Raw genomic sequence first — 25,841 nt, 5'->3', positions numbered from 1 at the left:
TTCCCCCCCCCCTTATTTTGTTGCCCTTAAGTGGATTTTCCAAAAAAATATTTGTCTCTATACTTTTACACTTTATTATTATAATTTATTTTTAAAGGAGGTCCCAAATACCAATTTTAGGTCCGTAATATCTTCAGTTTCTGAGATATAAGTATCACCATTTAAGGCATTCAACCACTTTTCACTTTTTTCACCCCTCCTATTGGGATTTTCCGAAAACAAAATAATACGTGTTTTTTTTAATTTTTAAAGGAGATTCTAAATACCAGTTTTTACATCTGCAAACTTTTAAAGTTTTGAGATATAGATACACTCATTTTAAAATTTCACCTCCCTTTTCACCCCCTTAGCGACGGAACATCCAAAAATCCTCTCTTAGCGAGCACCTGCATCTTAATATGAATGTATTCCCAAAATGGCATTTCTTTATGTCCAGTAGTTATGGCTCGGCGATGATGAATCTCTCAGTCAGTCAGGACAAGTTATTTTATATAGGTCTATATAGATTGAGGGGCTGCCTGGCCGAGGCGGGAAAGGCGTGCCCGGTCCGCCCTGAAGGACGTGGGTTCGAATCCCCGTCAGGAAGTCGTAAAATTTAAGAAACGAGATTTCCACTTCAGGAGGTGCACATGGCCCTGAGGTTCACTCAGCCTACACCAAAAATGAGTACCAAGTTCATTCCTGGGGCCAAAGGCGGCCAGGCGTAGAGCTAACCACTCTACCCCATCACGTGCCGAGGTTAACAATGGTGGAAGCCTTTACCTTCCACTCCTCCGAGGTGAATTTGCTTTGCTATATAGGTTGTGTGCTGGACAAAGCGGAGCCGGACAATTTTTTTATTGTCCTCTTTCAGTCCAGCAACACTTCAGTATCATTTCATCTGACAATCATTAATCATCGCCCCAGAGGAGTGTTACGCAAGATGGGGGCTTAATTCATTTCATTCCTGACCCAGTCGAGTGACTCAAACAAGTTGCAGGTTAACCGTTTATAATTTAGAAACGTAATCCTAAAAAGTAAATTCGTATTCTCGTTCTCAGGTGGTGCAGCTCTTCTTAGGCATCCTACCAATGGAGGTGAGCTGGATGTATAATTTGATCTAACTACATACCACCGGGCGAGTTAGCCGTGCAATTAGGGGCGCGCAACTGTGAGCTTGCATCTGGGATATAGTGGGTTCGAATCCCACTGCCGGCAGCCCTGAAGATGGTTTTCCGCGGTTTCCCATTTTCACACCAGGCAAATGCTGGGGCTGTACCTTAGTTAAGGCCACGGCCGCTTCCTTCCAACTCCTAGCCCTTTCCTATCCCATCGTCGCCATAAGACCTATCTGTGTCGGTGCGACGTAAAGCCACTAGCAAAAAAAAAAACTACCTACCAGATCTTCTGCCATTCTTAAATCTCTGCCAGTACCAGCATTCGAACCCTGGTCTCCGAGGTCGGCAGCTAATTGTGCTAGCCGTTACGCTAGGAGGCTGACATCTAACTACTACTTTGCTATTTGCTTTACGTCGCACCGTAACAGATAGGTCTTATGGCGACGATGGGATAGGGGAGGCCTAGGAATTGGATGGAAGTGGCCGTGGCCTTAATTAAGGTACAACCCTGGCATTTGCCTGGTGTGAAAATGGGAAACCACGGAAGACCATCTTCAGGGCTGCCGACAGTGGGGCTCGAACCCACTATCTCTCGATTACTGGATACTGGCCGCACTTAAGCGACTGCAGCTATCGGGCTCGGTCCGACATCTAACAAATGAAAGTTGGGCTTAATGGCTCAGAGGGTAGATCACTGGTTTTCTGAGCCCAAGTTGGCAAGTTTGATACCGGCTCAGTTTTTGGGTATTAGAAAGCAACTAAAAGACATCTTGAGGGACCGTAAAATTAGTTACTTGTTACGTTATCAATACCATAATCAGAATTCGTAGTAGTATTGCTAGCAAGTAAAAAGCTGTCCCAGGAAATAATGCAATCTAGGAGGTCATGTAAGATTGTAAATTAAACTAATGTCACGCTCCTATCTGTCCATAATTTATGCTATTAACACGTCGGCGTTAGTATTTTTAATTTAAGGACAGATCTCGCATTAATCATTCGTGTATTGCTTTCTGTGTTTTTTTTTTTTTTTTTTTTTTTTTTTTTTTTTTTTTTTTAGCGAGCTTGAAGTATAAATCGATACCATGATACCAAGCCTAGTAATATATAATCCTTTCATTTATTAGATGATCTTGTTCAAAATTTGAGTTTAAAACTAATATATTTTGGTCTTTTACAGTCAGCCATTGCTTTTGGGTTTGAGGACTTCCATTCATCTATGAAATTACAGGCTGTCTTATAATAAACTGAACGTGTTTACGAAGCACTTTCTTTGAATATCATGTAGGCTTATATAGATATTTAATTAGTCGAATTATATACTGTATTTATAGCCACTTCCTAATTTAAAAAATAATTTGTTATTTGGCTCATCACACTACAGTCCTTACAGGTAGTCATTCCTGGCTTATACCGTGTGTTGTACATTTTGTATCTTAAGGAGCATTTACTTGTTTTTGGACACTTGACACCTGACTCCGTGAATGAGTCTTAAAAATTACAAGTCGTACGAAGTTGTTGCTACTCGACAACAGGAAATTAAGTACTCATAATTTATTTCTTTTTCACTATTATTTATTTTATTAAATTCAGTATGTAGATTCAAAAAATCTTACCAATAAAACACCGACTTTCGTGTAGTTGGATAAGGTTCATCAGACACATTTTCCTTAACTATCAACTTATTTTACTTTCTGATCAACATCGCAACGCGTCTTCAGTGTCTGTTATCCTCCTTAATTGCGATTTTTTTCATTAATACTGATAGTTTAGAATTTAGTTTATCCACATATTTTACTTTCATTTCCTTTAGTGGAAATAGTTGTAGAAATAGTCATCTCCCTGAAATTATTTTATTCACGGTCGTATGTTCTTATCAGCTATTCACTGCATTCTTGCAGGCTAATAAGATTAACTTCGTTCAGCTTGTTCGTGCTATTACAGACGCCATAACCATAACTGATCCTCTATAACACAATGGCCTTCTCCTCTCGATTTTAAAATTTGTCCAATTCTATTTTACCCAGGGTTAATATTTTCACCCCTAAATTGACTTGGCGCCGGGAAGGGCCACCGCCCTCAAACACCCATTCAAAAACCAAAATGAGTCTGGATGGCTCCAGCGATCCCAAAAATAAATGGAATAAGTTGAAGAAAGAAAGAACGAAGAAAAGAAAAGAAAAGAAAAGAAAAGAAAAGAAAAGAAAAGAAAAGAAAAGAAAAGAAAAGAAAAGAAAAGAAAAAAAAGAAAATTTTAAAAATTCTATACTATGTAATATTACCAACGAAAGAAAAAGAGTCCGCCTTTGTGGTGTAGTGGTTAGTGTGATTAGCTGCCACCCCCGGAGGCCCGGGTTCGATTCCCGGCTCTGCCACGAAATTTGAAAAGTGGTACGAGGGCTGGAACGGGGTACACTCAGCCTCGCGAGGTCAACTGAGTAGAGGTGGGTTCGATTCCCACCTTAGCCATCCTGGAAGTGGTTTTCCGTGGTTTCCCACTCCTCCTCCAGGCAAATGCCGGGATGGTACCTAACTTAAGGCCACGCCCGCTTCTTTCCCTCTTCCTTGTCTATCCCTTCCAATCTTCCCATCTTCCCCGCAAGGCCCCTGTTCAGCATAGCAGATGAGGTCGTCTGGGCGAGGTACTGGTCATCCTCCCCAGTTGTATCCCCGACTCAGAGTCTGAAGGTCCAGGACACTGCCCTTGAGGCAGTAGAGGTGGGATCCCTCGCTGAGTCCGAGGTATAAACCGACCTTGGAGGGTAAACAGATAAAGAAGAAGAAGAAGAAGAAGAAGAAGAAGAAGAAAAGGACCGAGCAAGTGGCTGCGCGGTTTAGGTCACTCAGCTATCAGCCTGCATTCGGGGGACAGTGGGTTTCAACCCCACTGTCGGCAGACCTAAAGATGTTTTTCCGTGGTTTCACATTTTAATACGAGGGAAATGCCGGGGCTATACATTTATTAAAGGGGCTGCGTGGCCGAGACGGTACAGGCGTGCTCGGTTCGCCCGGAGGAACGTGGGTTGGAATCACCGTCAGGAAGTCGTAAAATTTAAGGTACCGGATTTCCACTTCTGGAGGTGCACATGGCCCTGAGGTTCATACATCCTACACCAAAAATGAGTAACAGGTTCATTCCTGGAGGCAAAGGCGGCCGGGCGTAGAGCTAACCATTCTATACCATCAAGTGCCGAGGTTACCTTCCACCTCTCCAAGGGCCTTCATGGCCTGTTCCGAAATGACTTTGCTTTTTTTAAATACATTTATCAAGGCCACGGTCGCCTCCTCCCCACTCCCTCTTCCCTCTCCCATCATCGCCAAAAGATCTGTATCGGTGTGACGGAAAGCAAATTGTAAATTAAGAAGATTTTTTGTTTCCAAACAAATGTCGAGCAAAATAGCGTCTAATGTAATAATGTGCCAAAATAATTCATAAAATAGTATAAAATAGACAAAGAATTGTCATGTAAACAATAAAATTTATCCTGCTGATACTACTGATACTGATAGAGATTACTACGGTACTCCATTCGTAACTTGCAAGTCGACATCTCGATAATCACTGGTCTATCATATATCTCATGATGTTTCAGTTTCTCCATCTCCCCCTTCTGATTACGAAGTGGTCAACGGACTTGGCTTCTACAAGATGCACACTACAGCCTTGAGGTGGGAGGATGCCAGAGACAAATGTGTACAAGAAGGTGCTCATCTAATCATTATAAATTCTGACGAGGAGGCCGAGGTGGTTCGAACGTACTTTGTACGTAAACCTAAAATTCTCAACCTCACAGAAAATGGACATGCTAAACTCTACGCACATGTAGGGTTCCATGATCGATACGTGGAGGGAACATATATTACATTAAAAGGTAAAATATTTATTTCATAAATAACCTTTACTGTGTATGGTAGTTGTGCTGAATGAACCCCCCGTATTGTTTATTCTCTAGTAAGATTGTCTGTCATCTAGTAGGCCTAGCGTTACAGGAAACGTCGAAATTGGCGAGCAGGCAGTCAGATGGCGAGTGCATGTACACGGTAGCTGAGGCCATATTATTATTATTATTATTATTATTATTATTATTATTATTATTATTATTATTATTATTATTATTATTATTATTATTATTATTATGTTACCCGTAGAGGAGACAGAGGTTAAAGAAGGTGCCGGTGGGAATGGGTCTAACTACAATATTAAAGTTAATTTATAACTTTAACAAAGGTTATATTTATTTAGAACTTCAAAAATCAACAAATAACAACGTAACAGGTACAATTAGCAAATTTAGAACCAAGTTAAGGAAAATACAATATAGTGAATTCCACAAGTCATGGGCTTCAAGCCCCTCGCTTTACATTTCCTGAGCTTTCAGCTCAAATTTACAAAGAGCACAAATTCACTCAAGGGCAGAAATCCCCCTAATTTATGGAGCACTTGCTCCCAAAATCCAACATCTAGCCTTCACGAGGCATACAGTAATCTTACTTTGAAAAAGAGCTAACAGGCTCTCAGTTTTTCAAGCCCATTCAAGTCAGCACCAAGTTACAATTTCTGAATTATACAGGGGTATTTAATACCCAACCTACTGGGCCTTCATGGAACAAGAATAAAGGCTAAATAAATGGCCCGAACACAAAATGTATGGAGGCGAAGACTTGCACTCCTAGATTTGAACACTTAAAACCTAAAGGGCACTAGGCCGATGAAACAGGGGCTAATCCCAAACTATGGAGATGACTCGTATAAGAATAAATTAAGACATTGCGGAAAGGAAGAAAACCCGTTACAAAACGTAGTCACCTCAAACCAATATGAAGGGGAGCTCGAGAGAGAACATCAGTCTCTATCCCTGATTTACAGTTAAAGATTTTATGAAGTTTTTACATTAGCCGGCAGAAAGTGACATTTTTAGGAAAACTAGGTTACGGACCTTTCCCTCAGGTTAAACTGCGGAGTTAGCAAATAAAGATGTTATGTGGCCATTACCTTGTCGGTGTACTGCTGCCTGATGAAAGAGGTGCCGCCCGCCTCCTGCTTTTACACACACACTAGGTCAGATGACGATCAATTGGCCAAGAGACGTGAAAATCCGCAGTTTATAAACCCTCGGGGAAAGTTCGAGATCATTCAAGATTAAACTAGCCACACCCTTCCATTTTTATTGGTGAAATTAAAAGTTACACTGAAAATCGAAGAAGAAGAAGGAGAAGAAGAAGAAGACTGTGATTGGTAGAAAATTAATTGCAGAAATTAGGGATTGCCTAGATTCAAAACTGGCGGAAATAAAAAGGAAATATTGCCAACCCAAAAATAAATGATCATCAATTAGAAAAAACTTATGAACACAAAACTTCTTTAAATCAAAGGTTCTTTCACTTCGCACCAGGGCGCATGATCATCGTTCTTTGGTAGTGTCATCTATGAGAGAGTGTCCAAACTTCTTGATGAATGGAAAACAAAACAAGTAGAAATTCACACAGTTCAGGAAACTTCACAATTACAAAAATATGTCAGATTTTAGTGGTGAGATCTTCAGAGTAAAGTTCTAACTTGTTGTATGTTGTATTATTGGTTTCACATTTGATAGATAGAGGAGTTCTTTTAGGCGCTCATTTTGAAGGCGCGGCGTAGAGGTGTACCTCCCGGTACAATTATTATTATTATTATTATTATTATTATTATTATTATTATTATTATTATTATTATTATTATTATTATTATTATTATTATTATTATTATATTCGTGAAACACTTACAGACACTATCTCGAAAGTAAAATTTATGGGTGAAGTATCTCGACCTTTCAAAATAAATACAGGTGTCAGGCAGGGCGATGGTCTATCTCCACACCTTTTCAATTGTGTCATGGAGAAAATTGTAAGAATTTGGAATGAAAAACTGAAAGAATCTAAAATATTGCCACTCATGCTGGGGAAGAAGAACAAAGGTGTTGCAATAAATTGCCTAGCATTTGCAGATGACTTTGCCATACTTTCAGAAAGCCTTACAGATCCAGCAAAGCAAGTCAATCTCCTAGAAAAGACAGCCAACATGACAGGCTTGAGAATCTCTGCTGAGAAAACAAAATTTTTGACGAATATAAAAAGTGCCTCAAAGTTTTTAGTAACGGATATTGGTCAAATAGAAAAGGTAAAGAAATTCAAATATTTGAGTGAGACAATTCAAGAAAATGATTTAGAAAAATCTGCTATAGAGGAAAGGATACAAAAGATGGAAAGAGCGTACGGTATAACTAAGAATACTTACAACAATAAAGTGCTTATCAAGAAAACTCAAAATAAAGCACTACAACACAGTAGTGAAACAAGAATGCCTTTATGCCAGCGAATGTCTAGCACTGAACTACAAGCTTGATAAATTAGAAATATTAGAAAGAAGAATTATAAGGAAAATATTAGGCCCTCTAAGAATTGCAGAGTTTTGGAAATTAAGAATTAACAATGAAATTTACCAGAACGTAGAAAACATATCAGAAACAATAAGAAAAAGGAAATTGCTATTTCTTGGTCACATTTACAGAATGGATGACAATAGACTAACTAAACGAATCTTCAAGTACCTTTGGGAAGAGAAATCAACTACCACCTGGATTCAAGAAGTCAAGAAATACCTGGAAAGGAACGACATACGAGAAGAAGAATTATTGGAAAGAAAGATTTTTAGGAAGAAAGTCTTTCAAATGGAAGGATTCCAAGGGAGGAAGGAAAAGAAAACAGGCACAAAGTGGACTGAAGACAGGAAAAAGAAACATAGTGAAACAATGAAACAATACTGGAAGAAAAGGAAAGAACAACTAAGGAGGAAGAATTGAAATTGTAACGTTGTCCTTAGAAGGCCGGAACGCAAGAAGAAGATTATTATTATTATTATTATTATTATTATTATTATTATTATTATTATTATTATTATTATTATTATTATTATTATTATTATCTGAATAAAATAGGTAGGAACTGCTAATATTACTATATTTTAGTACGTCCTTAATTTAAGGATTAGAATCATTTTCAATGCTACTGTGAAGTTAAATTTAAATATTTCATTCTACATATAAGTTCACAAACCGGGCTTAGTATCTCAGATGATAGAGCACTGGCCTTTTGAGTTCAAGTTGGCGGGTTCGATCCCAGCTCATTTCGGTAGTATTTGATGGTGGCAGTGGTGGTGATTATTGTTTTAAAAGGAAGCGCATCTAGGCAACCATCATTAATTAAGGTACGATTTGCCTGGTGTGAAAGTTGGAAACCAGATAAATTACTCCTCAGGTCTGCCGATAGTGGGTTTCGAAACCACTGTCTCCTGAATGCAATAATCATATTATTATTATTATTATTATTATTATTATTATTATTATTATTATTATTATTATTATTATTATTATTATTATTGTTACCGCGTTTTAGTGGTAGGTAGAGGTGAAAGAAGGTGCGGGCGTGAACGGGTCTCAAACTACGGAATCAAAGTTAATGTAAAATTTAACAAGGTTATATTTTCTTTTTAAAATAAAGAAATAACAAACATGGCAGGTACAGAGTAGCAAGTCAAAAGGGTAATTACAATATTTACAGAATTTGGGCTTCGAGCCCTGACTTCACAATGCTTGGGCAATCAGCCCAACCTTACTTCAAAATGAGTATTAACAGAGGGGCAGAAAACCCCATTCATGCTCAGGAGCACTTGCTCCAAATTACACCGAAAAGCCTCCACGAGGCATCCAACACTCGGTTTTCAAAAAAGAGCCACTCGCTCTCAACTTTAAGCCTATCAAAGGCCACACCAAACTCCACCTTCAAGTTGTCCTCTACGGACCTAGACACAGGGGTAAAATACCCAACCTACTGAGGCCTATTAATTAAAAAAAAAAGGAAAATTACATGGCCTCTAAAATAACAATTTGGGAGGAGGCGATCTGCTCTCCTAATACATTCGTTCAAAACCTGATCGGGCTCTAGGCCGCTAATACAAGTGCTAATCCCATACTGCAGAGGTGACTTAGAGAAGACCAATTTACATTACATTAACGAAGAATAGGTTGAGAAAAATAAGTTCACCTCAAAACAATATGATTGGGAGCTCGAGAGGGTTAAGCACTCTCTATCCCGATATGCAGTTTAAAAGATGGAATAGATACCAGTTTCTTTACATTTTAAGGAAGGTTACATAATGGAAAAACTTCGGACCCGCCCCGAGAGTTAAACTGCTGAGCAAGCAAGAAAAGAAGTAATTAATCGGCCATTACCTTGTTGTTGACCGCTGCCGAAGAAAGAGGCGCTTCCCGCCCCCTGCTATGTACTTTACACACTGAAAGATGGAACAGAAGTGGCGCAGAGACCCTAAAATCAGCAGTTTAAATACTCTCGCGGAAGATTCTAGGCGTTAGGGGAATGAGAACACCCGCCCACAATCACTTTATTGGAGAATAAAGAGAAACCCCTACACAAGATGAAGAAGAAACACATTATTGGTGGAAAATTAATTTCAGAAATTCGGGATTGGCTAGATTTAAAACAAGGGGAAAGAAAGGGGTAATATTGCCAACTTAACCAATGACTGAAAGAAATTTAACAAAGAACAAACTTTTGAAATAAAATTTTCTCCAAAGAACAGTTCTTTTTCTTCGCACTAGGGTGCACTATTGTAGTTCTTCAGTAGTGTCCTCTAGAAGAGAAAGTTCACACTTCTTACTTCAAGCTAAACAAAAATACGTCGAAAATGACATAGTTCAAAAACTCCAAATTTTCCACGTAGTGACATCTTCTGAGAAACTTGAAAATTAATACCATCAATAAAGTTCAGACTTCCTCCAGCAGAGGAGTTTCAATTGGCGCACATTTTAAATTAGCGGCGTGGAGGTGTACCGCCCGGTACAGACCTCCCCCCCCCAAAAGTTCCTCCAGGGGTGACACATTATTATTATTATTATTATTATCCAGTACCTTGGCTGAATGGTCAGCGCAGTGACCTGTGGTTTAGAGGGCCCCGGATTCGATGCCCGGCTGGGTCAAGGATTTAAATATGAACCGTTTATTTCTACGGCTCGGGGACTAGTTCTTTGTGTTTATCTCAATACACATCAAGATACAACATACTGTACCGTACCCAGGGGTCGTAACCCACTAGGACGATGCCTCCATTCCTGTATGAACATCCGACTAACTCAGGGTTGGGCAGAAAAGTGAGTTGGTTGTCGATGGGCCAGGCTAAAAGTCGAAGTTTCTCACTTAAATATAAGTAAATGACAGGAAAATGGAGGTATAACTCGAATGAGAAACAATAATATGGGGTAGGATGAATTTAATCACAAAATAGCCCAGAATCATACTAATATGAGGCAAGAAAACCAAAATAAAGATGGCATTGACATAATCTCAAAATCTGAAGAAGGACTGGACATTGAAACGATCATTAATAAAAAAAGAGTTAAATGTGAAGTGAAATTTTAAGCACAACCTTGAATATTTAAAAACTTTTAAAAATTCTTCATCTGATTGTCCAGTGTTTATTTTATGTCACAGTATACGTACGCGTATACTGATAAGTTATCGATTCGCATGGAGCCTCATAATTTAAAGTATCACATTGATACGGGTTTTTCAATTTATAGAGTCGTCGCAAGATTAAACGTTAAAAGAAAACATTAAGATAAAAATAAAACATTCGATAAAAAGTAAAATTAAGACGCAATGGGACACGATATAAGTTATGAAAAATACTAGTGGCATTTCCCTACGCTGTATTTACAATAAACACAAAATAAGTAAAGTATCTCACTTATCTACGTCGGATAAAGAAAAGGAAAGGCTTACATACTACACTGACTCGACAAGAAAGGCGGTTCACCAAAGGATCTAGTGAGAACTAGATTGCATATCAATATTACTCAGCACTCAGGCTGTTCCCCATTAAACAACCAGACAACATTTCCAAACAACATGAAATATCACAAAATACAATCCTGTAAGAGAAAACATATTATTATCCTTATTAACCAAGTGGAAAGCAATTGGCAACATTGCCTTCTTCTGCTGCATTGCGCACCCAGAAGCGCGTTCATACGACACATATTTCCTGCTGTGCTGTGGGCTGAAAGGAAATGTTATAATTCAATACTGTACTGAGGCTTGGATTCTCTTCGCCAAGATTGTATCACGGAAATACCATCTCATTCACGCTGTCTATGTAAACACGGCTAACAAGTAAGCTTGTGAGGCAATATCATCTTTCTTCGGCTACACGGAAACTCACGTACAATCGTACTTCTTACTGGCATGCTTCGATAATTTATTACACACATCAGACTCCTTGGCCTGGAATCAATTTCCGTCAATTCTGATAATTAATATACTCTCAGAAGACAATAGCAGGGACACTTTCACTGCACATCATTCTTTTCACTTCATCAGGCATGCAATCGGACTGCATAATCTACTTCATAACTTAGCATGCATTAGAATCTCTTATACTGTATTTCTTACAATTCTCATCGGCCTTTTCCATTATGAATCTAGGTTCGATTCCCGTACAAATCATTGGGCGAAACAGTTTCCAACCTAAATTTGAAGATCCTATTCCTTCAACGTTGTTACGCAGCTTCACACGCGTCAGCTTCTGAAATATCATGCATCATGCAATCTAACTGTTACTAACATTTTAAATGACCAAAATTAATTGAATTTACTCTCAACGTAGCAAGGGTTTAACTTGGAAATTGGATGATCTTGTCAATCTAATCCTCCTATCACTAATATACAAGGAAAAATCGGAATAATGCTAAGCTAATTTCATGCATAATATAACAACAAAATAATCCTAACAACTCCCTCTTTATCCCATCTAACTAATCGTAAATAAAAATACAGAGATCATGCATTCCTCTTATCCGTATCTACAACATTACAAAGGTGAAATAAACACATGCCTTCAGGCTTAATTTACGTTAAAGAAAATCCCTACACTAAACTGCACTAGTATTTTAACATTACCCATATAGCACTCCATAATTAAAACATGCGTCCTATCTTGGACGACTCTCAGGACACTGGCAATGACTCACATCCTTGCTGTGGTATGTGGGTATTCCATGTTGATCACTGCTTTAACACATAGAAACAATCTTCCTTCTTCCATGGGCGGTGTCATCTTCTTGCCGAAAGTTACTAAACACTGCAACACACAAGGCTTTAGATGAATGTCTCTTCACCGCTCAATTCTGCACGTGCCGAACCAACCCTTGTTAGCTATAAACTCAGCCAACACACTGACACACAAATACACTTGAAATTTAACAAATTAGGGTTTCTATATACAGTTATTGGGAGCGGCTCGCGGTACGGATCGAGAATTCCTGGCGAAACGCGACCGACACGAAAATATGAAACAACTCAGCGTCTCTTCTTCACTTTCCAGTCTGCGGCTAAGTATTACCGTCGATTTATCTGTAGTGAAATTTGCGCCATCATATAATCTGCAATTTAACACTGCACCAACAAATTTATTCAACTGCACGACTGAAAAACACTGTTTATCGGTCTTAAAAACCATACACTGTTATTGATATATTCACGTAGTAACTTTCACGTACAAGTATCGGAGCACTACCGAACAACGTTCACATCACATCGGCTTCCACGATCAGAGTGACGCTATCAGAGCTTGTGACGCTAAGGAAGCGTGGCTAACGCAGTTGTAGCTATGGGATTCCCGCATGTTTAGACAAACCACCAATCAGCGTGCTTGCCATTCATAATGACTTAATATTAATTATAACTGTTACGGGGGTACCCGTGGAACAGCAGAGGTGAAAGAAGGTGCGGGCTGGAATGGGTCTAACTACAAAGCCGAGGTATTGATTAAAATTGCATTAAAGGTTATATTTTCGAAAATAACCAAACTTAACAAGTTTCACATATAATTTCAGAGTTTAACAAATAACAACAAGTTAACAAATCAGACACAAGACCAGGAAAAACCAAGATATAGAGATAATTTAACAAACTGGCTACAAGCCCCACTTTATACAATTTCTGAGCTCTCCCCTCACAATCAAAGGGCAGAAACCCCCAATAACATGGAGCACTTGCTCCCACCTCGCAATGTCAGGCCTCCTAGAGGCACATATCCAAATACTAGAAAGAGCTGACCCGCTCTCAATTTTTCCAGCCTATTAAAGGCAATACCAGACTTTAACACTAAATTGCCATCAAGGCACAGCTTACATCAAATGAGACGGGGATATCTCGTACCCAACCTACTGGGCCTCAGTGAAAAAAGAACAGATTAAGTAAATGGCCCAAAATACTAAGATGAATGGAGGCGTTGCTTGCACTCCTACATGAAGCCTTTTAAAACCCAAGAGGCACTAGGCCGATGAAACAGGGGCTATTCCCAAACTATGGAGGTGACTCGTATAAGAAAAAATTAAGACATTACAGAAAGGAAGAAAACCAGTTACAAAACGTAGTCACCTCAAACTAGTATGAAGGGGAGCTCGAGAGGGCAAAGCACTCTCTATCCCCGAATTACAGTTGAAGATATTTGAAGTTTTACAAAAACGATGGGAGATTACATGTTTATTACATAGCAAAGGTCTCGGACTTTCCCTGCGGATTAAACTGCTGAGCTAGCAAGGAATAAAGATGTTAAGTGGCCATTACCTTGTAGAAGAGCTGCTGCCGGATGAAAGAGGCGCTTCCCGCCTCCTGCTACACTTCCATACACTAGGCTAGATGTTGTTCGCGTGGTCCGGAGACAAGAAAGTCAGCAGTTTTATAACCTCGTGCAAGATTCGAGACCTTTCATGAATAATCAAGCCACACCCTCTTTCTTTATTGGTCCGTCTTGAAAATACACTCAAAGTCGAAGAAGAAATACACGATTGGTCAAAAATTAATTACAGAAATTCTGGATTGGCTCAATTCAAAATAGGCGGAAAGAAAAGATTTATATTGCCAACCCACAAATGAAAGAACGAAATTTAGTAAAGAACAAACTTATGAATACAAAATTTCTTCAAATAAAGTTCTTCCACATCGCACCAGGGTGCATGGTCATAGTTTTTTAGTAGAGACATCTATAAGAGAATGTCCACACTTCTTGATCAATGGAAAACAAAACAAGTTGAACTCCACACCGTATTGATAACTTCGTAATCACAAAATTTACTGTAGTGACATCTTCTGAGAAACTAAAGAATTGATCCAGGTTTTTTCCTTGTTTTTTTTTGGCATTCGAGTCGAAGCCCACTCAGCCAGTGAATTATGAATGGAAGGGAGTTTTATAGGAACTTATGTTTTAATTTATTTGTTGCTCGGAGACAGGAGAGATGGATTCGTCTTCTCATCATAATGCCTATGAGGACATCCAGTGGTACGCGTGACTAGGCCGTGGATCAGAAGGTAGGAGTGTTGTAGTACTATAGGGTAAGTTCGATGCTAGGTGAAGGACTTAGATTCGCAGACCAATGTCAGAAAGAAATGCATATAACTCAAAGTAAGCAGATTGATCACTTTTGTGGAGAATTGACGAAAGAATAGGGGGTAATTGGTATCCTAATGCCAATAAATTTTGAAGTAGGCAAGTAGTGCGTACAAAGTGGTGTGGACATCCAAAGAATATATGATTAAGATCGGCAACTGTATCAGCTGAACATGAACAGAAGGGAGATCGTAGTACTTGGATTTTGTGCAGATGCTGACTGAAACAACCATGATGAAACTTCATTCTTGCGATTGCTCTGATGAATTGACGCGAATAGGGACGCTGATGGTGCCAAAGAAAGTTTGGAATATCTGGATGGATAGTGGCATAGTGTTTTCCGCGTTGTTGGGAGGTATCATGCCACTCGTTGTTCCACGCCGTCAATTGCCGTCGACGAAGCAAGGAGGTGTAATCCGATGCTGGAACTGTCGTGTAAGTCTGTTGGCCTTCAGTGGCAGCAGATCGTGCTGCTTTGTCTGCTAGTTCATTGCCTGGGATTCCTACATGGGCTTTTACCCACACAAATGAAACTTTCTTCCCCTGTGTCTCAAGTCGATGTACCTGTGCAATAATCTCGTGTACGAGAATCAAGGATGATGTCCGCGAGTTAATGGTTTGTAGACTCTGCAGTGCTGATCTAGAATCAGACAACACCACAATCAACCGCTCAGGAAGATTTGCAGCGTATTCGAGGGCCCCCAAAATGGCTGTAAGCTCAGCCGTAAATATAGATGCTGTCGGAGGTGGCTTGAACTTACCACAACTGCCGGATTGAACATCCATATAGGCGCTACCCACTGTATTACAGTCCTTTGATCCATCTGTGTAGATGTGTCGGGCGTGTGGCCATTCAGCCAGATAACGTTTCAGGCAGACATCGTTACAGTTCACAGTGATCTCAAATGATGTTTCTAGTCGAATATCCAGTTTCTTAATAGTAGTTTCAAAAGAACAGTTAAAACTGGGATGGGTATCTGTAGTGCTTATAATACGCCTGCAACCACTGAGATTGGTAAATCCATCCACTAGGATCGGTTGACGTTTCTTTCTCCAGTAGCGTGAAGTCAGTACTAGGGTAGTCAGCTTGGATATCTTGTGAAGTATTGGAGACTCCCTGTATTGAAAAGGTTTGAAAATATATTTCCCCGCTAGATGTTGCCTTCGTAGATGGAGAGGAGGTTCGAGTGTTTCAAGTAGCAGAGCATTTGTAGGTGTAGTCTGCATTGCTCCTATGCAGAGTCTAAGGGCCTTATACTGACATTTGTCTAGTTTAGTTAACAATGTTTTGGAAGCCGTAGCAAAGCATCCACTTCCATAATCCAGGAGAGGTCGAATCAAACTTCTGTACAGTTGCAGCGCAATTTTCGGGTCACAGCCCCACCAAGAGCCGCTAATGGCTCGTAAGATATTGACTGAAATATCACACTTACGGAGCACATGATGAATATGTGGAGACCATGTCAATTTGTGATCGATGAGTAGTCCTAGATAAGGCACCACCACCTTGTAGGGAAATAAGTAGGAACCCAGATGAATCGTGTCCAGTGGGGGTCTCGAATGTCGAGTGTAGATAGAGACTGCTGATTTTCCTGCAGATATCATTAATCCATGGTTATGAAGCCAAGGAGTGAAAGTCCTCGTGGCAACCGTCATCTGTTCTTGACACTTGTCCAAGGATTCAGCTTCTGTATAAATGCAAATATCATCAGCATACTGAAGAACTTGAATCTCAGGAGAAAATATAGATGTGAGGTCTGCTGTGTAAATGTTAAAAAGCAACGGAGACAAGATAGAGCCTTTTGGAAGACCTTGGGATGTCATTCGAGGACCAATTGCCGTGCCATTGTGAAACATGATGAGATGTCTATCTTGTAGAAGGCAACTGAGGTTCCCAATAAAGTCCTCTGGGAGATGTAGTAGGCGTAATTTGTCTTCTAAGACGGGAATAAGCACGCTGTCATACGCAGAAGACAGATCAGTGTACAATGCCACAACGTAATTGTTATTGCTCAGACCAAGTTGGATGTCTGTAATTAGATGTACAAGTGTATCTATTGTACCTTTCCCACGTCGAAAACCCATTTGTTGAGGTGGTAGCAGCTTGTGATTTTCTACCCACCATTCTAATCGATGCTTAATCATCCTTTCCATAGTCTTGTACAAGCAGGATATCAAGGACAGTGAGCGATAGGATGAAGACAGTCGTGGATTTTTCCCATTCTTCAATAATGGTACCAGACGAATAAGTTTAAATGACGGAGGATGCACTCTTTGAAACCACATCCTGTTCATCAGCTTAAGTAGTTTCTTATGTCCATCACTAGACATGTTGAGTAACATTGGGTAATGGATGTTATCTGGGCCTGGGGAAGTATTATTACTCGTTTTCAAGGCTTTAATAAGTTCTTGAAATTCAAATGGACGAAGTAGTGGATGGAAATTTTCTTCATGGCCATTGCGTGGTAAATAACCTATATGAGCTGAAGGAGGGGTCATTTTTCTCAGGATGTCCTCTTTTATTGGTATCGTACATGTAAATGTAAACTGAGGGCAGTTCTGTGAGTTTCGGAAACGACGAATATTCCGCCAAATCGTAGCAGGAGAGATAGGTGAGTTGAGAGAAGTACAATATTGGCGCCAACGCTGACGCTTTTTAAGCTTGAATAAGCGTTTTGCTTTCGCTTGAGTTTGTTGTACGGTGAGGAAATTAGCTTCAGAAGCATCCTGTTTATAATGATGAAGTGCCACACGCCTGTCATGCAACGCAGCTTGACATTCGTTATCCCACCAGGGAGTTGGAGGTCGTTTGCTGTATGCATATGGTCTGTTTTGTGGAATTGTAAGGCAGGCTGCTCGATTAATGGAATCGCAGAATGTTTCGTAGTCTCTGACAATGTCATTCGTTTCGTAGTATTCTTCCAGGATGAGATCTATTGCCTCCTTGTAACTTGCCCAGTCAGCTTGTCGAATTTTCCAACGATATGTTGGGTAGATGGTATGAGGAATGGTTGATGTATTAGTCGATGTTAATAATATTGGAAAGTGGTCAGATCCTAGAGTGTCCTGTAGAACCTGCCAGGAGAAGTCGAGTGCTATTGAAGGAGATGCACAAGTAACATCTACTGCCGAAGGAGCTTGATTAGGTCGGGAAATTCGGGTAGGGGACCCATCATTCAGTAGCACTAAGTTTTCTTCTTCAGCTACACCCATGAGTTGTATTCCATGTGAGTCAGTAGAAGAACTTCCCCAATTCAAGTGGTGTGAGTTGAAGTCTCCGAAGATAAGTACAGGCTGTGAAAGTTGGGAAAAGAGTCGACGCAGTTCGTGTACAGATACCAGTTGGTTAGGTGATCGGTATACGGAAACAATAGTTAACGGTGAACCCCTGTAGTTAACCTTGATGGCACATGTTTCCAATTTCGACCCTCGAAGATTAAGAGTTACTTGATCATAAATGATGTTCTTCTGGAGGAGAATTCCAACCCCTCCATAGCCATCACCACGATCACTTCTTATAAAATTGTAGCCTGGAAGGTGAAAGGGGGTAGTATCCTTCAGCCAGGTCTCACTAACTACACACATTGAAACGGAGTAATCTCTCAGTAGAGTCTGAAGGCTAAGTTTATGCGCTCGTATTGAGTGACAGTTCCACTGTATTATTTTATTCAGTTGATGTGCGGTATCCATGGTTATTCTGATTCAAAAGTGATGAAATAACGTCACGTATATGAGAGGGATCAATTTCCGAGGAGGCCGTGTTTTTAAGCGTCAAAATAAACTGGACAATGTTTTCAAGCAGTGGAGTTGTAGGTAGAGCCTGTGGTGTTGTTTGAGGCTGTTGACTTGGTTGAACTTGTTGTGTAGGGTATATACAGTGCATAACAGTCTTGTTTGTACACCAACTTACTGCTACGAAATAACGGTTAGACTTTTGTATACAATTATTGTGTTGTATTTTATCGCCATATCGTAATAGATACACTAATAAACAATGTAAATAATAAAAAACAGATCTGTGATCTTATAATTTAACACAGTTACAAGTAATCTACCAAAACTGGGCGTTTCATCGTGCAACAATCTTGTTTGTTCACTTACAGAAGAAAATGAAACGTTTACTGAAAAACATTTGTTAGCTGGGATTTAATACTCCGATGAGTATTCTCTGGCCTTGAGAACTGCCTTGCACCTTTGCTACGCGGAATGAACCAGTGTCTCACTTCTTTTTGGATCGGTTTTACCGCATTCTTCGTTGACTATACTTCTTAACTGCTCAAGATATTGAGGGTTCCTTGCATAAATCCTTATTTTTAATCGACCCACAAATGTTTTATGGGGCCAAGTCAGGGTATTTGGCAGGAGTTGGCAGTTGCATTGGTACGTTCCATATCAGCCACGCCTTGCAAATATCAGCTGTGCGCTTGGGGTCATTGTCTTGCTGAAAGATGTAGCAAGACACCAACCCCATTTTTACTGCACTCTGTTTGACATTGTTCTTTAAAATGTTTAAATAACCCCATCTGTCCATGATTCCATTGATGATTTCGATATTTCCCACTTCACAAAGTGACATGTACCCCCAAATCATAATTGATCTACATGTTTTATGGTGGGTGCGTATTTGCAGGTTTATTGGCTGTCTTTACTTTTCTCCATACATAAACTATTTCCATCCGATCCGTACAGAGATACTTTGGTCTCATCGGGCCAAATAACTTTGTTCCAGAACGTACAATTCATGTTTTCATACTCACTGCAAAATTTCATTCTGGCTTGTCGATTTTTCTTAGTAACAAACGGCCTTTTCCATGGACGTCTGTCGTGATAATCATATTTCCACAATACCCTACGAATTGCCTGACTTGACATTTTCTTCTTCGTACTTCCTTTCAGCATTACGCGAATCTTAGGCGCACTTAATTGTGGATTTTGTTTCACAACATAACGTTCATCTCTCCTATTCAGTATCTTTACTTTTGCTTTTCTTGGCAAATTCTTTGTGGTTCCTCTATATCTGAATTTGTTCATCACACAGTGTATTGTGGAATGCGGTTTATATATTTTGCATCCAATTTCACGCAAAGAATACTCTTGCAATCCGAGAGATTTATTATTTATTTATCGTATGATGTACACAGAAAGATCCGAGAGATACAATTACATTTTTTTAGTTCGTCAACTCCCTTTCTCTTATCCATTATGTAACACACGGCCTGGTGCACTAACTGCGAAACTATACACACTAGCACTACACAGATACACACTAGCTAACTAGCAGTGTTCCCGAGCGAATACGAGGCAGTGAGCGTGTACAAACAAGACTGTTGCAAGCAAATAGGCCACTACACAAGATATTTCTCTCCTATTCTTTTAAAATGGTGTACCGAGACTTTTGATCACTAACATCAAGTTCTCAACACCTTGTACAATAACTTGTCTAAGTCTCGTGCATTGGTTATGTACTATTTAGAAATTATAAAGACATTATATGTGCTAAGTGGGGTGTATAAACAAGACTGTTATGCACTGTAGGTCCAGTGGAGTTGGCAGGAGAACGCTGTCCATTGTAGTATGTTTTCCACTGGTTGTGAACTGGAACTCTAGACTTTGGGGTGGAAGAACGTTTGGGTGTAAAACGAGAGGACACCTTAGAGGTACTAGGGAAAGAAGAGTTGGAAAGGTTATTGGTGGGAAGTGGCCCACGTGCAGGGAAAGGAAGGGATGGAAATTCCTTGTGATAAGATGTACTTGCTGGAGGAGTGTTATTTTGCATCACAGTATTAGCATATGTGCTTGTAGATTCCATTTCGAGTGCTTGCTCAATGGTGATATTTAAATGGGCCATATTATATTTAATCCTACGCTGTCGTTCGTATTCTGGACAGGATCGATCATCTGCACGATGAGGGCCAGAGCAGTAAATGCATTTAGGCGGATCTGGAGTAGGCAATCTGCAGTGATGTGACTGTCGCCGCAGCATGCACAGCGTGCTTTGCCACGACACTGTTTATTTACGTGGCCGTATTTAAGGCATTGGTAGCAAAGGGTTACATTCTGGACGTAAGGTTCTACACCACACCGAGTGTTAAATATACAGTATACACGTAACGAGGTAAAGTGCGACCTTCAAATACAACACGCAACAGTTGCCGAGGCACTAGTACAGTCTGTCCGTCTCGTACAAGTTTACGGTGAAAGCGATGCACTTCTAATATTTTCTTATCTGACTGAATTTCTGAAAGTAATTCTTCCTCCGAGAAGGACGTATCTACTGCACGAATAAGACCTGTCTTCACCGTTAGATGCCTTGGTATGTAAAGACTGAGTGAGGGGGATTGTAACTGAGCAAGCCTGTTTGCACAGGTAGCGGAAGAAAGTTCTATTTGAACCCTATTACGTCCCTTTGTAGTAATGTTCATTATAGAAGTACGCATGTCTGGAATTAAGGCCCTAATACACTTTCCCACGGACATTGGATGTAACCGGCCGATATGTTTAGTTACCGCACCTGCCTCATCGGGTTTATGTTCAGCATACACTATGAACGGACCTTCATCATCTAACTTATAGAGGTATGACTCATGCTGAGCGCTGCTTCGTACCTGTTGACTTGGAGCAAGCTGGCTAGCTGTATGCTGGGACGTATTCAACTGCACAGGCTGCACAGATGGGGCTGGCGGAATTGGGCAGCTAGTTCGATGTTCATGAGAATTTTCACTGGCACTTATTGACACTGATAGCTTCTTCACACTTAGGCCCTCTTCATTCCAGTAATCAGGACGCTCGTCCGGGAGACCACGTTTACGTAGTGTAGATATTTGAGAAGGTATTTGGTCTACATCACTTAACGGTCCGTCTGAATAGCACAAGTTTAATGCGGTACCTATAGCTGAGCTAAGTGAATTATGGTTAGATAGAGTACCTAGGCCACCGTCTGATGATTCCTCCATCCTCACTAAGTCCCGGGGACCCTCGTCCCCACTCACAGGTAACACTAATCCCTTATGTGCACGTGTCTATATAATACTATTATTCAATACAGTCACACAGTTCTGTAAACACGGGCACGAGGTGATAGCGAGCTCTAGAAAGCAAAGCGAGCACATCACAACCGTGTCTAGATGTTAAGGATGTTGGAAAGTTATTTTCACAAGATTAGTTTGCGTAATTACTTAGTTTTGGTATTTATTTGAGGAGCTTGTTTTTCTTCCGACTATATTCAATATGGCAGCCAACAATGAATGATTGATCCAGTTTTTAAAGTTCAGAGTTTCTCCTGTAGAGGAGTATTTATTGGCGCAATATTTAAACTTGCGGCGTAGAGGTGTACCTCCCGGTACAATAACATACCATAAAACACACTTCAAATAACATCAAATTTCTTCAGATTATTTCTATCTCGTAGTCCTGATTATATTTCACTTGTAGACCTGTGGAAATTCATAAAATAACAGAACTGATTTCAAGCAACTGTCCATGTTGGTTAACCTGGGACTATGACTTCGCGCGATTCCGACTCCATATTTGCCACACCCACGCGTTCTCATTGGCTGAATATTACTCTTGGCCAACATCATGTACACGTGCCGAGATGTGCTAACTTCTGGTGACGCTAAGCCTTTCTCACGGTCCTGAGGAAGTATCGCGCAATATCCAGCGACTTGATGTCTCCATGGGCTTCCGGTCTCCGCTATCCTGCGATTCATTACTCTTACCAAATATGACTGAAATTTATCTCAAATAAATTATATATATGTCAAATAATAATGTTAGTATCACTTATGGGCCGTCAGGATACGGCTCAATACCACAGTACTAACCATAGCAGAAACACACAATTTCTATGAACTAAAATCTCGTGAAGTATGAATGCATTTATGGCCCAAAAATTACCAAAATATTACCTGAAACCCTGAAAATATGAAATAAAAATTAAATCGATAAACGAAAAAATGAATTTACGTCTATCAGTTAGTTATGGATTAAATAATTTATACCTGTCATTTTCGGTAGACGACTATCAGTTTCAGATGGTCAAACGTGAACTATCACTGGTTGTCAGCAAGTACAGTACAGCCTTGTATTTGAAGAAACGTCTTCCTACATCGCACGACGTAACAGAGAAAGTAAAATCGTTAACGGAATGTTCCGGTCCACTTTTGTCGAATTCTGCTTCTTTTCCACAGAGAAAGTCAGCAAATTAACATGATGTTGTGTATCCAGGATTTCGTTCAAACAAACGTCTTAATTTTTCTCCAACCATGTCAGCAATTTCACCTCGTGCTCTCGCCGACAGCAGAGGATTATTACCTGATTGTACTTGCTGTTAAAACAAAAGTCATCACCACTCTCACCTTCAATTTATTTCACAATGCGTAATGCATCACACAATTGCATGCCTTCAGTTTGAAGACAAAACAAATTATTTCTAATGGCTGCAACAATTTCTATGTTAATTGCTGTATATTTCCATTTTATAGATTACTTATTCAATTTTGACTGTCTGTTAAATACAGGACAACCTCTGGATCAGTCAGGATACGCTCGCTGGGACGCCAATAAACCAAACAGCAGGAATGATCACAACTGCGGCTTTGCCAATAAGGATGTGAAATACCATGACGGACCATGTGAATGGCAGCAATTCTATATCTGCGAGTTTGAACCATGATAGTTGTCAATGAGGACTTATTCCTGTTTGTAATTTTCTAGAATATTATTTTACCTTATCCTCTTCAAACTTGAGAATGAGAAGACCACTTGATGCGTACACATTTGATCAGAAATACACTATGAAAGGCAAGAAACACTTGTTTAATTTTCTTGGATCTTGGTTTTAAGGAAAAGCTGCAATGATCACAGATTATCCTTCTTGAAGAGCAACAGGTAGACTAACAGTGACATCCATCACTGCATAGCTATCTGATGCTTTTTTTAAAATAAATATGCCAACTATTAAAAATTAAGATCCTCACAGAAGACTACAACCTCAAATTTCCTCTTTCATTTGCCTTTAAAATGTTCCATTTTATTCTAAAACTAGCAAGCCTGCTGGTGGCCGAGATCTTTAAGGCGTGGAGGCTGTATGGCCTGACACTGTGGTCAGCCGGCGGGAGCTTAAATCTCCTCGTAGGGTCACCTGGTCCTCCAGGTTGTGGGGGTTGGAGGCATTGGCACAACACACGCAGGAGACCACCGAGAGCCTACCGGCTCTCACCGCCAAACCAGCGGCCCTGGTTGTCTGTATGCTCCACCTATCTCCTTTGTGACGTGGCGATACCGGTGTCTCATTTGAGTCTCCTCTGTCGGTCTGTAGTATGTTGTAACTGTATTAGTGTTTGTACCAGTTTGGGTATTCATACATCAGTTAAGTTTTAGTAAAACAGTATGTGTGTGGGTCCGCCAAACCAGTCTCTAGCAGCCAAGAGTGCTAACCCTCCCCCGCCAAGGCTTCAGACAACATGGCCGCCAAGTGCGGGAGCTTCCGTCTCTCGCGGCCACCACGGCCGGCCAGCAGCCAAGTAGTTGGCCCCGGCAACACTCACCGACCAATCAGAGCACATCTCATCGACCTTGCGACTAACCAGCGTCCACAGTGTACCAGCACCACGGAAACCGAGGAGGGACTCAAACCAAAGCTCCATACTACTACTACGTCCCCCCAAGTCAAGATATAGTAGTATGGAGACATCAACTTCGGCCTTAACGTCGCTTCAGCTGGTATAATGCCAACCGTGTCTCAAGCTCCAGCTACTACAATACTGGAAAGCAATTTGTCGCGGTGGCCCGGTGCCCTGTGTTCGTGACTTCTCAGTGGCGTTAATCACTCGAAAAATTAGCCCTGTCACGACTCAGGCAACGGATTGCCATCTAGGTCGGTCCGCCAAGTGCGTTTGACCCTTCTGGTGCTTCAAACGCACCCCTCCCCTCCTCAGTTCCCCATGAAGCAGAATACCTAATGTTTCATGGATCCTCCCTCCCAGGTCCCCATTGTCACAGGAAAACCTAATGTGACGTGGATCCTCCCTCCCTAGGTCAAGGGAAAATGCCAAGGTACCTGCGACCTACCCCCCCCCCCCCTTCCAACCTCAGGGCTCTCACGGGTCGTGAAACTCATGGTTCCCCGCGATTGCGGGTTGGTCTGCTCTTGGGCGCGTGGCGCCCCGCTTATTGTTTCGACTGACACGTCGCGATTCCGGAGCATGCAGCAGGGACGCGAGGTTGATTGCGTTTACGGTGGGTGCCCCCCTCCCGAGGGGCCATATCTTCCCAATCCCGACCCCTAATAACCCACCCCTTCAACAAGCACCCTAAATTAATCAAGTTCCCTCCACTACAGGGCCATCTGGGTGGATTGAGTAGCCGAGACCCTCTAGCCAGGGTATCTATATATCCCTGCCAAGCAATTACTTATTCATACCAAATCAACAAGTTTTTCCTACCCGGACACCACCAATACTGCTTTCTTTGCCCATAAAATCTGCCTCATCTTATAACACCTGAAACCCCTTTACAGGACACCGAGGCGGTCGCAAATCGCTTAAATGCTGCCTATTTCGATGCTGCTTTTTTCTAAATTCAACACCGCACACTCAAATCCCAAGATGTAACAGTCACTGCATAATATTATCGGTACAGACCCGTTGCAATTCCCTCGCAACATTGGACGTGGTACCTGGATGGGTGACCACAACATACCGATACACTGTAAATTACTGTGTCAGCCAACGTCAGCAGGCACGCTCTCCTGGCCACACACACATTTAACAAAAACACATAATGTAACGGTTCAAATCCCGTTACAAAGTGATATCTGTAATTTTATTATTATTATTATTATTATTATTATTATTATTATTATTATTATTATTATTATTATTATTATTATTATTGTTACGGAGATATCCGTGGTAGGTAGAGCTGAAAGAAGGTGCGGGTGTGAATAGGTCTCCAACTACGGAATTAAAGTTAATGTAAAATTTAACAAGGTTATATTTTCTTTCAAAAATTCAGTAATAACAAGAATGGCAGGTACGGAGTAGCAAGGCAACAAGGTACAATTACAGTATTTACAGGATTTGGGCTTCGAGCCCTGAAAACACAATTCTTGAGCAACTAGCCCAACTTTACGATATACAAATTTCAACAACGGGGCAGAAGACCCCAATCAAACCCTGGAGCACTTGCTCCAAATTACACAGTAAAGCCTCCTCGAGGCATACAACACTCAGTTTTCAAAAAAA

At 40.6% G+C, this 25,841-nt stretch overlaps 1 protein-coding gene across 1 annotated transcript in view; it reads left to right on the top strand.

Moving 5' to 3' along the window:
- LOC136861690 (hemolymph lipopolysaccharide-binding protein) overlaps positions 1-23,422 on the top strand; it is a 113,144-nt gene extending 89,722 nt beyond the window's left edge. Inside the window, exons 4-5 of the mRNA XM_067138838.2 lie at positions 4,688-4,966; positions 23,115-23,422. Coding sequence (XP_066994939.2) covers positions 4,688-4,966; positions 23,115-23,269 — 434 coding nt within the window. The 3' untranslated portion in view covers positions 23,270-23,422. The remainder of the gene's footprint in view (positions 1-4,687; positions 4,967-23,114) is intronic.
- Positions 23,423-25,841: the final 2,419 nt, after the last annotated feature.

The sequence above is a fragment of the Anabrus simplex genome, chromosome 1 (genome assembly GCF_040414725.1).
Source record: "Anabrus simplex isolate iqAnaSimp1 chromosome 1, ASM4041472v1, whole genome shotgun sequence".
Classification (NCBI taxonomy): Eukaryota; Metazoa; Arthropoda; class Insecta; order Orthoptera; family Tettigoniidae; genus Anabrus; species Anabrus simplex.
The sequence above is the reverse complement of the archived record's forward strand: the minus strand, read 5'-3'. Positions and strand labels throughout refer to the sequence as shown.